The sequence below is a fragment of the Diospyros lotus genome, chromosome 2, assembly GCF_014633365.1.
Source record: "Diospyros lotus cultivar Yz01 chromosome 2, ASM1463336v1, whole genome shotgun sequence".
In the NCBI taxonomy this organism is placed as follows: domain Eukaryota; kingdom Viridiplantae; phylum Streptophyta; class Magnoliopsida; order Ericales; family Ebenaceae; genus Diospyros; species Diospyros lotus.
This window is the reverse complement of record NC_068339.1, coordinates 10,477,179-10,492,300: the sequence shown is the minus strand read 5'-3', so window position 1 is coordinate 10,492,300 and position 15,122 is coordinate 10,477,179. Positions and strand designations below refer to the sequence as shown.

At 38.9% G+C, this 15,122-nt stretch overlaps 1 protein-coding gene across 1 annotated transcript; it reads left to right on the top strand.

Annotated features, from left to right (window-relative positions):
- The first annotated feature begins 236 nt into the window (after window positions 1–236).
- On the top strand, window positions 237–14,903 carry LOC127794500 (uncharacterized). Its single transcript, XM_052325653.1, has 18 exons — window positions 237–835; window positions 1,415–1,934; window positions 2,097–2,357; window positions 2,730–2,821; window positions 3,805–4,014; window positions 4,092–4,496; window positions 5,808–5,986; window positions 6,975–7,068; window positions 7,178–7,234; window positions 10,702–10,836; window positions 10,968–11,039; window positions 11,489–11,602; window positions 11,686–11,847; window positions 11,953–12,081; window positions 13,182–13,283; window positions 13,372–13,451; window positions 13,635–13,781; window positions 14,082–14,903. Exons 1-18 carry the CDS (start codon window positions 341–343, stop codon window positions 14,692–14,694), a joined length of 3,867 nt encoding a protein of 1,288 aa, XP_052181613.1. The 5' UTR covers window positions 237–340; the 3' UTR covers window positions 14,695–14,903.
- The last annotated feature ends 219 nt before the right edge of the window (window positions 14,904–15,122 follow it).

The window sequence follows — 15,122 nt, the reverse complement described above, 5'->3', positions numbered from 1 at the left end:
GGTAGTAGTAAATTACTTAAATCAGTTGGTCCAATTCGGTTTTTTAAGGGAGGAGTCACCAGTCAGTCCCTCATCACAGTTGCAAAGATAACCCTCAAATTAACTGCCATTTTCAACTCCCCTGACCTAATTAGCTGGGGCAGTTGAAAAATAGTACATCCAATTGGCCTTTAAACTAAAAACTAAACCCAAAATAAATCAATAAGTAAATAATTAATTCATTCATTCGTTCATTCATATCATCCCTATCATTCTTGCCCCTCTTTCTGCCTAAAACCCTAGTAGTAGTAAGTAACTACTGACTTCGTCGTCTAGGGTTTCTGCGAACTTGGAAACCTCCATGGAGGGCGTCGAAATTGAAGAACCACTCCAATTCCTCCATTCCGATGACTTCTGCGACTCCATCCTTTCTCGTTTCAGTAACTCCGATCAGGAGCGCCACCAACACATCTGCGCCGTTTTCGGCGCAATGTCTCAGGAGCTCAAGGACCAGAACCTCCCTAGAACCGCCGTCGCCTACTTCGGCGCTACCTGCTCCTCCCTCGACCGCCTCTCCGCCGAGCCCCAGCCCCCGGGCCACGCCGTCGACGCCCTCCTCGCCATCCTCGCCATGATTGTTCCTCGAATCTCCATTCCCATTCTCAAGAAGAAAACCGAATACGTGTCTGACCTGGTGGTTCGCGTCCTGCGCTCGAAATCGATCACTCCTACCGGGGCCGCCTCAGGGCTGAAGTGCCTTTCGGATTTGCTGATAATTGGGGAGAAGTTCACCTGGTCTGATGTATCTTCGCTTTATGGATTTCTTTTAGCCTATGTAACTGACGACCGTCCCAAGGTCACCGTTTTCCTTCTCCAATTTCCACAATTCTGTTGCTTTATAATCGGGAACCCCTATATTTTTCTCGATTTCTGTTTTGATGCATCTTAGGTTGGGATCTAATGCAGTCCCATGTCTGGAAATTGAAAATTTCCTTCTCCATATCCCTTGCCACTGTGGCGTTATAAGTTAATTCATTAATTATTTGTAAGTGCATGTTGCTGATATAGTGTCACAACAATTTGTCGATATTATATGTTGTCATAAGTTTATTGCTACCTTTGTCATATAAAGCTCCTGTTTCTTTTTGGGTGTCTGCCTTTAACATGCGAGATCAACCCCATGGTATCTTTGGATAAATCAGTCATTTTTTCATAAATCATAGCCATGTCATTACTTCTTCTATATTGAGGATTAGGGCATTCCTAGTGAGATCACATGAATACTGCTCAGGGCAAAGGCTGATTTTTGCATATTGAATTTCAAAGATTTTAGTTTGGAGAAAGCTTCAGTATGCATTTTGCGTAAGCTCTTGACAAAATTGTTCTCAAAATAAACCTTCTAATGCTTTTAGCAATCCACTTCCTTGGTCAACAGGTTAGAAAACAGTCACATATGTGCCTACATGATGTCCTTGTTAGTTTTCAAGGAACACCGGTGCTGGGACCTGCAAGTGAAGCCATGGCAAACATCTTTGAAAGGTTTCTGCTGCTTGCTGGTGGATCAAATGCAAGTGCTTCTGAAAAGCCTAAAGGAGCTCAAGAGGTCCTCTATGTGCTGGATGCTCTTAAAGATTGTCTTCCTCTTTTGTCCTTGAAGTTCTCTACTACCATCATGAAGTACTTTAAATCTTTGTTGGAAATACGACAACCCCTTGTTACCAGGCGTATAACAAACAGTTTGAGCGCACTTTGTCTACACCAAACATTAGAGATTTCTTCTGAACTGCTGCTAGATCTGTTATGCTCGTTGGGTCTTTCTATCTCTGCAAATAAGATGTCTGTGGATGACACAACATTCGTTGCCAGGCTACTTGGTGTTGGAATGAAAAAGATATATCATTTGGACAGACAAGTTTGCGTACTGAAACTCCCTCTTGTATTCAATGCACTTAGAGGTCTGATCTGTCTCTTTTGGTTATTTCCCCATATAAAATATCAATTTCATGTGGTGCCTTGTGAACTGGATAACATGTGTCAATTTTTTGCTTGGTCAAATTTTAATGCTAGCATGTTATTGTTGAGTAGCTTATTATGTTTCTTGAATGGTTTTCCACCAGATGTCTTGGCATTTGAACACGAGGAGGTCTTATTTGCAGCAATGGAATCCTTCAAGTCTCTAATAGACTCATGTATTGACGAAAATTTGATCAAACAGGGAATTGATCAAATTATGGCAAGTAGAAATGAGGAAACAAGGAAATCTGGACCAACCATCATTGAAAAAATTTGTTCAACTGTTGAAAATTTACTTGATTATCACTATGCTGCAGTTTGGGACGTGTCATTTCAGGTTGCTTCGGCTATGTTTAGCAAATTAGGTACTCCTATTCTTTGTTTGAGCTGCTTTTCTGAGTAAAAGGGTATCTGTAGCCGACCTGCCCTTTCAGCCTATCTATTTTATGCTACTTTGCTAAAATGAGTCTTAATGGATTAAGATGTTTTGTGTGCACATCCATTCCTTGAACTGGAATGATCTCTGGATTCAGTGCTTGTTTTGGGGGTTTCTTCTTGCTTTTCATCTTTAGTTCTTGTTTCATTATTGATAGATTTTTGTACCCATGTAATGCCGTATCAAATCTTCCTTTCAGTTTTTTTTTTTTTTTTTTTATTTGATAAGTCTATTATACCAAATATTTCAATATGTTGGATTATCAATCTCTCAGTAAAACTTGAAGTTATTGATCTTTCAGGTATGTATTCTTCTTACTTATTGAGGGGAACACTAAAGAACTTGGCAGATATGGAGAAATTGCCAGATGAAGACTTCCCATTTAGAAAGCAGGTAGTATGCTGTTTCCAAGAACCCTCCTCTTTATTATAATTGGGTTTATGGTGTTGTTTACTTTGTTAACATTTTCCCATTCTGTTTTGGATTAGTATTCTGGTAGAATTGCTTATTAATAATCTTTCTTCGTCAGTTCTCTACTCCTTCCCCCCCCCAATCTATTAGTTGCTATATGGTTTACTTACTGACATGATGAGGTTAGTTAAGTGGCCTTGATCTAACCTAGCCTTGAAGTCAAACTAAAGTGTATAATTTAAAATTTTCAAGTATTCAGGCTGACAACAATGCCAAGCTTAAGAGATTGATGAACCTGAAGATTAGCTATTGCAAAATATGGTTTTCCTTTCTCATTTTAATATCTTTTGGTGCTTTTCTTGCAGTTTTCCTCTAGGAGATTTCCGAGTACATGCATGTTTTAGACTCTTGGTAGATCTAGACCCGTGTGGCCAATTATACAGCTATAGAGAATTCATAGTCTTAGATGAGTGAAATTGGTTCCTGAACTTGTTTATATATGTATGTATTTGTATATATACACACTTTTTAAGCTTTTATTGCAACGTCAGTTTTGGGTTTGTTTCAGTGCATATTGTGTGAGAACTGGAGTTTAATAATTTCAACGATTTTATGATATTTCTCAACTTAAAAGGTGCCATGTATACAAAATTCTTGATAAATAAGACTTGGGACATTAAAATTCTGATTTCTAAATTCACAATATTGAAAACACATGAGACTTGTCTTGAAGGAGTTCCTTTTTTTGTCACCTTAACTTGTGGAAAAAACTTTGGGCACACAAACAATTTTCCCAAGCTGATGATATTGTGATCTCCTTGGTGCGCAAAGGTAGCCTTTATTACATCAGCCTGACATTTTTGGTTTAAGTTCTGAATTTATTACAAATGATATTTTACCTTGCTTCATTTGCAACATATCAGTGTTCCCTTGGCCTATAACATGCTACTGTACTTGTTAAGCAGCTGCATGAATGCATTGGATCAGCCCTTGGTGCCATGGGTCCTGAAACATTCTTGGGCATCCTTCCCCTTAAGTTGGAGGCTGCAGATCTCTCTGAGGCTAATGTTTGGCTTTTCCCAATTTTGAAACAATACATTATTGGTGCCCGTTTAAGCTTCTTTACAGAGTCAATTTTGGGTATGATTGGAACTGTGAGGCAGAGATCTCAAATGGTATGGGTGTTTTTTTTCTATATGGATTATGTTTTTGTTTGTTGTAAGTGTTACCCATTCATGGTGATTCTTGGCAGCTTGAGCAAGAAGGAAAGATCTATTCATCCAGGAGTGTAAATGGACTTGTTTACTCGCTGTGGTCATTGCTGCCTTCTTTTTGCAACTACCCTCTGGATGCTGCTGAAAGTTTGAAGGAGTTGGAGAAAATATTGTGCCATGCTCTTCGTGAGGAATTGGACATACACGGAATAATATGCTCGAGTTTGCAGATCCTTATTCAGCAAAATAAGAGAATTGTAGAAAGAAAGGATGACCAAAGTGGCTCTGAATTAAACATTCTCAAACAGCAAGCTGTGGCTCGTTATACCCCAGCGGTTGCTGCTAATAATTTAAATGTCCTAAAGTCTTCTGCTCGTGAGTTTTTATCTGTCCTATTGGGTATCTTCATGAAATTGCCCAAGGATGCAGGTGGATGTTTACAGGTACATTTATATCCTTTCCAATTGAAATATTTGTCAACAAAAAGGCAAAAAAAAAAGAAATTGCCTTCTGTTTGCAGGATAGATATAGCCCTTGCAAGTAATGATCATTTCCCATATGACCTTCTGTACAACTTGTATCAACTTAATATGAACTCAAATAAATTTTTTTAATATGATATAATTTTGTACATCTTCATGTTTGTATTCTTTTATTATGTGAGTGCATTGCCTTGAAAGCTGTTTGCATTACACCATTTTCATGGAGCCATTGAAAAATGCATGTAGTCATACAATCTGAATGCTTTCACCTAAAGGGCTTTTAGTTTTTGTGCTATTTTTTTTTGGCCAATATGTAATTCTGATTGCCTCGAATGAATTATATCTAACTGCACATTCTCACCATGCTTTTCTCCATTTTGGCCCCATCAATTGAAGTACACATGTCCCTTCTAATGTGGTGGATCAACTACAGTATGTATCATTTGAGTGGCCTTATCTGGAGCTGCTATTTTGTAAACTAAATTGGCATATTCATCTCTGAAATATCATAGAAATAGCTGCAACCCAACTCATTAGGTCTCTGAATTTCAATTAGGGAAAAATAAAAACCGAAGGCCTCAGTTTAATTACTTGGGGTTGGCCAGGCAATCCATATTTTCTTTCTGCCTATTGAATTGTTCCAAAGAGTAAGGTTGCATACAAATATGACCATTTCCCAAGCCTTGCAAAGCAGGGAGTCTTAACCCTTAGATTGATTGCTCCAAAGGGATTGAATGCACTGCCAATAGGGATTGAATCCTTTAGAAAAAAAGAAAGGAAGGAAAACTAAGACTAATTACAACGAAATATGATCCAGAAAAATGTAAAAAGAGAACTATAGCAAAGGGAATTTCCTCCCTGATCCACAAAAGAAGGATGTTAAAATTACTCCCTGAAATGCTCTGAATGTGTTTCTTTTGTACAATCAAAGGCCCTACCATTATATTCTTGCCAAATATGCTACTTTACACAAGAAGGAATGGTTGGCCTAGTGCATCTTAATTTCCATCTGGAGCAAGCCTGCCCAAAGCACAAAATATCTGAAACTGTGTCCAACATCCTTCTCTTTACATAACAAATTTTGCCCTTAATGTCCTTCCCCAATTTATTTTGAACTGGAGTTGTGGTATGAGCAATGTTGTTCAGTATTGACTGTAGCACATTCATTGATAAGTACCTGAAAAGTGTTCCATGCTAAAACCAATTTAGTTGAAGTCTTGGTTGTTTTTACTGATTTTTGAGGTCTTAGCGACAAATCTTTGCAATTTGCAGACAACAATCAGTGAATTCGCCTCCATTGCTGATAAAGAAGTTGTCACAAAGTTCTTTAAGACTACAATGCGGAAGCTTCTAAAGGTCACACAGGAAGCTGGCAAAGCAGAAAACCCCCAGAATTCCAACCCAATGCAGATTGACACCGCATCAAAGGAAAGTTCACTGTCAGTAGCAAGGTGACTTCTGTTTTGGCCCTAAACTGCAAGTTGATCTTGTTTTTACCTTCATTAGCTAGTATTATGAAGCACAGACATGGACGCAGAACACAGGAACACAATTTTTCAAAAAAGGAAGACCAAATGTGATTGAGATACGTCAATTAATAAAATATTTTTTTTTATATTTTTGAAGCAGAATAAAGCATCAAAAGATTGAAAACTCTATTCCATACTCACAAATATGCATTTAAAATTGATAAGCCAAAATTCCAAATGAATAACTGTAATGTAATTAGCAATCAACTCATAGTCCAATCATTTTTATCTCTCACAATCCAATCGATATTTAAAGAGCTAGAGAATAGAAGTGTGACGGGTATGAAAATTGAGTAGTCATGCAATCAAAACATGGAAAAACAAAAGAATCATGCAATTACCAAGTTATAAAATTAAAGAGAAAAAAAGAAAACCTTTACTTTTTTTGTCTTTGAAGTGTCCGCATAGGGACATGCATGTCCTATGCCCTCATAGGGGACATGCATATCCTACACATATTACCTCCTGTATCCTTTTTAAAAATTTCAAGGGTCGGAGTGTCAGCGACACCGGTACAACCCCTAGGAAGTTTCTGTGCTTTATCTAGTAAAGCTTGCTCCATTATGACCCAATTATAAGAAAACCTCCTGCATATTAGGTGAGGGGGAGTCTGTATACACCCGAACTTCCTCAAATCTCTAAATTCCTGGGGTTTTATGTACTCAGTTCCAAAAGGCAGCCTTGAGGCAGCAGTCGAAGGCTCTTTTGTTGTGTTTTGGGGTCACAAGTTTAAAAAATAGTCTTCCTGCATTTTGGGATGATGTTGTATACAGCTGATTGTCTCCAGAGGCCACATTGGAGTCGTCCATTACTTGGTGATAGATTACCATTTGTAGTTAACAAATATTAAGGTTCTAATACTTGTTAGGCTTGTGTTGTACATAAAAGGTATTTTATGCGTCAAGTACAGGGCACAGTTGCTTGACTTGGCAGTGGCACTTTTGCCTGGGTTAGATGCTGAAGAGACTGATCTTTTGTTTGCTGCAATAGAGCCTGCCTTAAAGGTTTGCTGTTGTTTTTGGTTGGTTATGGCACTTTAAAGGAGGGATCATCTTGGTCTTTCTACACTCGAAAGGTTGAAGTAATTAATTGTAACATATCCATGTTCTGCAGGATGCTGACGGTCTGATCCAAAAGAAGGCATATAAAGTTCTCTCTGTTATTCTCCGGGTATCTTTATTGTTTTTGATTCTCTGAAGTGTTACATTATCCCATTTGTATCATGTTGTCATGGATTACTAGCAGTTGACTAGTTCATTGCAAGATACAAGAATGCTTTTTATAAAATAAAGTTTAATATAATAGTTATATTATTTAATATTGTAGTAAAAATCAGAATAATTCTTCCATGGAATTCATATCCAGATGTACACGTACTTATAGATACAATACAATCTCCTAAGCCTATACGAACTCCTAAGAATTCTCCTAAGTTTTAGGATTATATTACATTCCTAAGAACTAGGACTAGATTACACTTTACTAGATTACAACGGCTAATTTACAAACTTTTCAAACAGATAAATAAATAAAATAATAACTTAGATATAGTAGTATGCATCTTTATCTTCTTAGTCTCTTAGCTCTCGGCTCCTCCTCCTTCTCTCGTTAGCAAATATTAATCATTATTTTGCACATAAATTAAATGAAATTATAAATTATTATGTAGTGCCAATGATCTATGCCCATGGCCTTTGCATTTGGTCTAATCGTGTTATGTATGTTCAGTGAATTAATTGTTTTATTGGATTATTGATATGGCTAGATTGAGAGGGAAAGAGGGACTTAAAACTTATTCATACAAATAAATAATAGTTAGAAACAATTATTGAACTCCTTATTGTTCATAATTCTTCAAAAGATTGATTTACATGTGTTGTTTTACATGCTAGTGTATTTTTGTATGTTGGTCAATGACATTATAAATGATGAAATATGAATTATTGATGTTAGTGGGATTAAGCTTGATATGATATGTATAAGTTATTGTTGTTAATGATTGGGTTGGATAATGATAGGAACCCCAATAGAAATCCAAACAACAATCAAGTATTAGTAGCTATCAATACTTTTTAGCAAAAAAACAAGAATAAACCAGGGCATTCGAGAGGCCCTTAACTCTCCCAATTCTTCTATCAAAAACCAGCTACCCTCTTCCTCTTCTTCTCATCTATTTATACCTCTCCTCTGCCCCTCTCTAACCGAATTCCCTTGCACATGCAGATTATTCCCTCAGCATATGGATTACAAAACTACCCCCCATGCGCACATGCTGGTTGTAACAACCTGCATATGCTAATTCCCTATTCTAACCTTCATGCATGTTGCTGTTTGTGGTGTCTTTGGTAGGTCCAATACACTGGTGGCCTATCATTACTCCCCTCCTGCACTTTCACCTTGTCCTCAAGGTGAAAAGTAGGAAATTGTTGCTGAATCGTAGGGCTCCCAGGTGGTCCAGGACCTACTTGGGCTTGGAGTATGTGAATCTTGTCTTCAATTCGCTGGGCTGTCTCCATGATTTGCAATAGACCCAATGGTCGTAACACCCTAACTTCTGCCCTGATTTTTGGCTTCAACCTGTTAACAAATGTGCTCTCCAGTAGGGCCACTGAAACTTCTCCCACTCGGGCCGCCAAAGTCTCAAAGAGAAGGCGTTATTCCTGCATGGAGTCACCTTGCCTGAGGGCCAAAAGCCTCTCCTCCATTGATCCCTCTTGTGAAGATCGAAATCGTTTACTTAGGTGGATCTTCAGATCCTCCCAATTTTGAACTCCCTTCTGTCGAGTCTCCCATTGAAACCACGCCAAAGCCCCTGCTTCGAAACATAGAGCAGCCGACTCGATGGTTGACTCGATTTTCTCCTCCTCGGACAGCTGATTGATAGAGAAATATCTTTCGGCTCGGAAAATCCATTCATCTAGATTTTCCTCTTCAAAATTCATCATCTCCCCCGCACTTCTGGCCGCCAATTCCCTCCTATTCCACCCTCAAAACTCCTTGCCATTTCGATTCCAGGTGATCCCTCGGAATTCTTGGTAAATTTCGAAGGTCTATCTCCCTCCTTCGTGTTGCTCTTCTTCTCCCGTTCTGGATCCTCCCACTTCGTCCTCAAGTATGCGAACTGGTCCAACATGATTGCTACCTTCTTTTCCATCGATTGCACCTCCCTTCTTCTGGCGTCGACTCCCTTCTGCATCCCCTCCATTTTATCCTCGATCATCTGCTCTAGCCCGATCGGCCTCGACACCCTCATCTCGGTTCGGATGACTGGCTTTAATCCTTTGATAAAGTGGCCCTTGACGGACCCCCACTGTCGAAGCGCAAGGAACCTCTCTTCCACCTTGCCTTCTTGCGCGGTCTTGAACCTATCCCTCAACATCGCCTTGAGCTCTTTCCAGCTCCTCACCCGTCGTCGTCTTTGCTCCCACTGGAACCACAACATAGCCGCTCCTTCAAAGCATGAGGCCGCTGACTTCAACTTCTCTGCATCGGACAGTTGGTTCACTATGAAGTAGCGCTCAGTCCTAAAGACCCAGCCATCTGGATCATCTCCCTCGAAGATGGGTATTTCCCGGCGTCTCCCACGGTACTGCTGCCTTCCGACACCATCGACCTAGTCGCCCCCTTCGCCACTTCTCCCTCCAGCTACTGGCATTCCCTCCCTTGACAAGGGCGAACCCACAGGTTGGTCTTCCTCATCTCGCTTCTCCTTTCTCTTGCTCGCCCGTTCCTGTTCTTCCCATCTCGCTCGCATCCTCGTGAACTGCTCTAGCAGGTTCGTTAGGTGTCTCTCCATCGTTTGAAGCGCACTCCTCATGGCATCATCTCTCAGTTGAATGCCTTCCACCCTCATCTCCAAATCACCGACTGGATCAGTCAAATTCACCATTAGGATCGAAATGCTCTGATACCAAATTGATAGGAACCCCAATAGAAATCCAAACAACAATCAAGTATTAGTAGCTATCAATACTTTTTAGCAAGAAAACAAGAATAAACCAGGGCATTCGAGAGGCCCATAACTCTCCCAATTCTTCTATCAAAAACCAGTTACCCTCTCCCTTTTCTTCTCAGCTATTTATACCTCTCCTCTGCTCCTCTCTAACCGAATTCCTTTGCACATTCAGATTATTCCTCAGCATATGGATTACAAAACTACCCCCCATGCGCACATGCTGGTTGTAACAACCTGCATATGCTAATTCCCTATTCTAACCTTCATGCATGTTACTGTTTGTGGTGTCTTTGGTAGGTCCAATACACCGGTGGCCTATCAGATAACCTGCGTGAGAATTAGTATAAACCTGTAAAATGTATCTAAAAAAATTAGCCAAAAAAAAGGAACTTTGAGAGAATAGTAAAGATGAGTGGGCCAAATAGCCATCAAACTGCGTTGAACTTGAAGCATCACTTCTGGATATTACATTGGAACATTTGTTTTTGGCTGGGCAATTGAAACATTTTTGATCATACAAGTTTTGCACCATATTTTCTGATTCCTGGGGCAGTGCATTGATTGTGTTTAATAGCTCTTCACTGAGCTCTAAGATCTAAGCTTTTTGCTATCAATTCTCTCAGCATTTTTGTAATTTTTTTATCCCCAAATTGATGGCTATGCCTACTGATTGAATCAACAGAATTCTGATGGATTTCTTTCGAGAAAGCTTGAGGAGTTGCTTAATCTGATGATTGATGCGTTGCCTTCATGTCATTTTTCGGCCAAACGGCATCGGCTGGATTGTTTGTACTTCCTAATTGTTCATGTATCCAAGGTTGTAATTGATATTTCAGTACAATAGTTGAGTGCATATGAAAAAATAATATTCAACAGAGATCCTCAATTTGCCCGCATATGATAGGTAAGTTGCTTGCAACTAACAGGCTATTTATGCTTTTGCCACAGAATGAATCAGAGCGAAGGTGGCAGAACATCGTTAGTTCTTTTTTAACTGAAATTATACTTGCACTTAAAGAGGTATTATTTTTATTTGCTGTAAATTTTGGTTGATAAAGCATGGATGGAAATTAATTTTTTTGTTTTTTTTTTCATTTTTTGTAATTGTCTAGTATGCTCTTTATTTGGTAAATCATAATTATTGCACGGTGTGTTCTCATTTTTTCCTTACATATATCTTAGGCATGCTAATCTTGGTTGAATAAGTATTTCATGCAACACAATCCTCAGTTAAAAAGAGCAGAGGAGTGGTTTTGTATTCTAATTTGGTCATTGCATTTCATGGTTTGAAGTAATGGTTTAATAACTTGGATAAAGGCAGCGGATGAAAGAAGTTTGACTGTCTTTCTCTGTATTTATGCCAATTCTTGCTTTTTATAATAGTACAGTTAGAAACACAAATGAATCTCTTTTGATTATGTCTCTTACAGGCTAATACTTATTGAAAAAGGGAAAAAAATCTCTTGCAGGCTAATAGAAAAACAAGAAACAGAGCTTATGACATACTTGTCCAAATTGGGCATGTCTGTGGTGATGAAGAGAAAGGTGGAAGAAAAGAAAACTTACATCAGTTTTTTAATATGGTATGATATCTGTTCTGCTTTGATAATTGAAATAAATTTATTAATATTTAAGGTGTAGCGTTGCTTACTTTCCATGGTCACAGGTGGCTGGAGGCCTGGCTGGCGAGACTCCTCATATGGTTAGTGCGGCAGTGAAAGGATTGGCCCGCTTGGCTTATGAATTTTCTGATCTAGTTTCTGCTGCTTATAATGTCCTGCCATCTACGTTTCTCCTCCTGCAGAGAAAGAACAAAGAAATAGTCAAAGTTCGTTTTTTTTAATCAATAATCAGTTGATTACAGTTATTTTGCCTTATATATTTATTTTTTGTGTTATGGATGTTAATTTTCTTGGTTTTTACTTTGATGCAGGCCAATCTAGGTCTTTTGAAGGTATTGGTGGCAAAATCACAAGCTGAAGGTTTACAAATGCACTTGAGTAGCATGGTAGATGGTCTGCTGAAGTGGCAAGATAGCACTAAGAATCATTTTAAAGCGAAGGTCTTGTTTTTGTAGCTTGGGCTATTTAATTATTGGAACAATGTTGTTTCCCAGCATTTCTGCATTCTCTATACTCTGGATTTTTATTATAGTCTTGGCATTATTTACAGTTTGCTTTCACAAGTCAAAAGCATCTTGCTTCAGAATTACTTTGTTTCTTCAGAGTAAAGCCCTAAATTGAGAAGTTTATCAAAGATAGGCATAGTTGAAAATTGGTATACCTGGAAGAGGTTGAAGTTGAATTCTGTCCATTGAACTGGTTATGTTTGACACTGTTGAAGAACTGTTTGCTGGCTTAATTTGGATTGTTCTTTTTCCTATATAATTACAATGGTCAGAGTGGATCCAATCATTATACAGAGTTGTCCTAACATGGAGTCGGTGTTTGGAACTCTCCGGTTATTCATGCTACACACTTCTATTCTATTCTTTTTGTCCCAGAACATAACTCCTCATGCTCCAGAATTTCTTGGGTGATTATTTAATTCCAAATAAACAGATTGATGGGATTTTCAAGATAGGGGTATAAATTGAACTGATGGGTTGATTAAATATGGGTGGACTGTGTCATAACTCAAAATGGTCCCATTATGACCTGTGCATTGGGCTTTAATATTGTTCAAGATCTAATGACTGAAATTTGAATGTTTCGATCCCAAACTGCTATATCAATTAAACTTTCGTGGTAACTGTTCTCTGATAAGCTGGATTTGAATTTTTCTACCTTGTAAGTCAATTAGGATTTGATTGATACAAGTAAAATTTTCATGAATGGACTTTGGTCTATTCTATTCTGATCTGATCTGGATTTAATCTTTTATCTGAATGTTTAATTGCAGCATAATACTCATGCAAGACTGAGCTACAATCATAGCCCATCATGGCATGCAACACTTCCGGGTCTTAGTATCTCATATATTATTTAGCATGCATGCAACTTAAGATAGCTCCAGCAGGCATTAATTACTTATACTGCAAATGGAATTTGGTCAAAAGTAGTTTTTTTTTGGGCATTAATTCTTCTTTTTTGGGTCAAAATAGTTCTGACCCTTTAGTTATCAGTTAAACTTGGAATCACAAGGATTATTTGCTTTTTGCAGGTTAAGCTTCTCCTTGAAATGCTAGTCAAGAAATGTGGGTTGGATGCTGTGAAGGCTGTAATGCCTGAAGAACACATGAAACTTCTCACTAATATAAGAAAGGTCCATCTATAGCTTTAAGCGTGTTCCATAATGATTCATAGTTTACCCCATCCAAACTTAAATGCATTTGATGTGTGTCCAAATGCAGATTAAGGAGCGGAAAGAAAAGAGAACTGCTTCCAACTCTGAGGATAATAAGAGTCATCAGTCGAAAGCAACTACATCAAGGTTTGTCTTTTGGAAACTTTTTCACATTGCCTGAAAGATGAATATGGTGCAGCTGCACTTTTTATCAGATCCCCATGCGCGTTATCAACATTATTTATTCTGCTACTTCACATGATTTCTGGTCGTGGAAGCTTTATTGTTTTTATGTTGGCCCCCTCGTTGATTCTGTAATTTCTTTTACAGGCTAAGCAGGTGGAATCATACAAAAATATTTTCTGATTTTGGCAATGAAGAAACGGACAGTGATGCAGAATATATGGATATGGAGACTTCTTCTGGGAGGAGGAGCAAGGGTTCCGCATTGTTGACATCTCAACCATCTTCTCTCAGGTGAGCGAGAGCAGTCAATATTTGGTCAGAGGGAAAACTAAATAAACAACGTAGCTTGAGGCACTGGGGGTTAAAAAGTTCTTAACTAATAACTGATTCCTTCATTTTGGACACCATATATATATTTTCTGTTGTGTTGGAAGGTCCTGCTGAGGATGTCCTGTTCACTAGGCCATTCACTAGGCCATTCATTAGGTTGTAGGGAAGCCTGATATGAGTTTCTTTCTTCTCACCGTGTTCTCTGGGAGCGCGCTTCATGGATTAATTGATTAATTAAACCTGTACCTAATGTCTCTATAGGTCCAAGAGAACTCGTAAAGCAGCCAAGAGCTTGCCAGAAGACTTGTTTGACCAATATGAGGATGAGCCACTTGACTTACTTGACCGGCAAAAGACCAGGTCAGCTCTCCGATCATCTGAGCATCATCTCAAACGGAGGGCGGATTTGGATGACAAGCCAGAGGTAGATGCTGAAGGGAGGCTGATAATTTGCGAGGAAGGGAAGAAACCAAAGGAGACGTCACCAGACCACTCCGACTCTGATGACGAAAGAAGTCAAGCAGGCAGTAGCATGTCCAAGAACTCGCATAGAGGTCAGAAGCGCAGGAAAACATCATTGGACAGCGGTGGGTGGGCTTACACGGGGTCTGAATATGGTAGCAAGAAGGCAAGTGGGGATGTGAAAAGAAAGGGCAAGCTGGAGCCGTATGCATATTGGCCACTCGATCGAAAAATGATGAGCCGGAGACCGGAGCAGCGGGCTGCTGCAAGGAAAGGAATGGCGGGTGTGGTGAAGATGACTAAAAAGCTAGAAGGCAAAAGTGTCTCAAGTGCACTTTCCCTCAAGGGCTTCAATAAGTCTAACAGGGAGGGTAAAAGGAAAGTCTCAACAAGAAGAAAAAGCAAGCATTAATCTGAGCGCGTTCTATGAGGAGAGGGGTATTTCTATTCATTTCGAATTTGGGAGAAGGGGAGCGTAAACTTAATTTAATGTCAATATGCATCACGCTTGTAACGCCACAGCGTTACAAAGCCAATTTTGGTAGAGCATTTGGAATTGGCTGTTGGAAATTCTCAGTTTATGTGAGGTATATAATTAATTTGTCCGATTCTTTTGTTGCACTACTTTGCCTCAATGTACTCGGATTTTCATAGCAGAGCGTTAAAAAGTTGACATTTGATACAACTGATATTAGGTTACCTGAGATTAACCCATCTTCACAAAGGGCAAAACTGACCATTTGCACATTCAGTCAAACAGACAATTCGGATTCTTCACAAAAGTAATAATTTTTGTTTGTAAAAATAAAATTGCTAACAAAAATTATATTATATATAATG

Bases quoted from the DNA above. Each gene is read 5' to 3' on its own strand.
- LOC127794500 (XM_052325653.1), top strand. From the start codon at position 341: ATGGAGGGCGTCGAAATTGAAGAACCACTCCAATTCCTCCATTCCGAT. The intron at 2,822-3,804 runs GTAGTATGCTGT...CTTGTTAAGCAG, and splicing joins ACTTCCCATTTAGAAAGCAG to CTGCATGAATGCATTGGATC. The intron at 7,069-7,177 runs GTTTGCTGTTGT...CATGTTCTGCAG, and splicing joins CAATAGAGCCTGCCTTAAAG to GATGCTGACGGTCTGATCCA.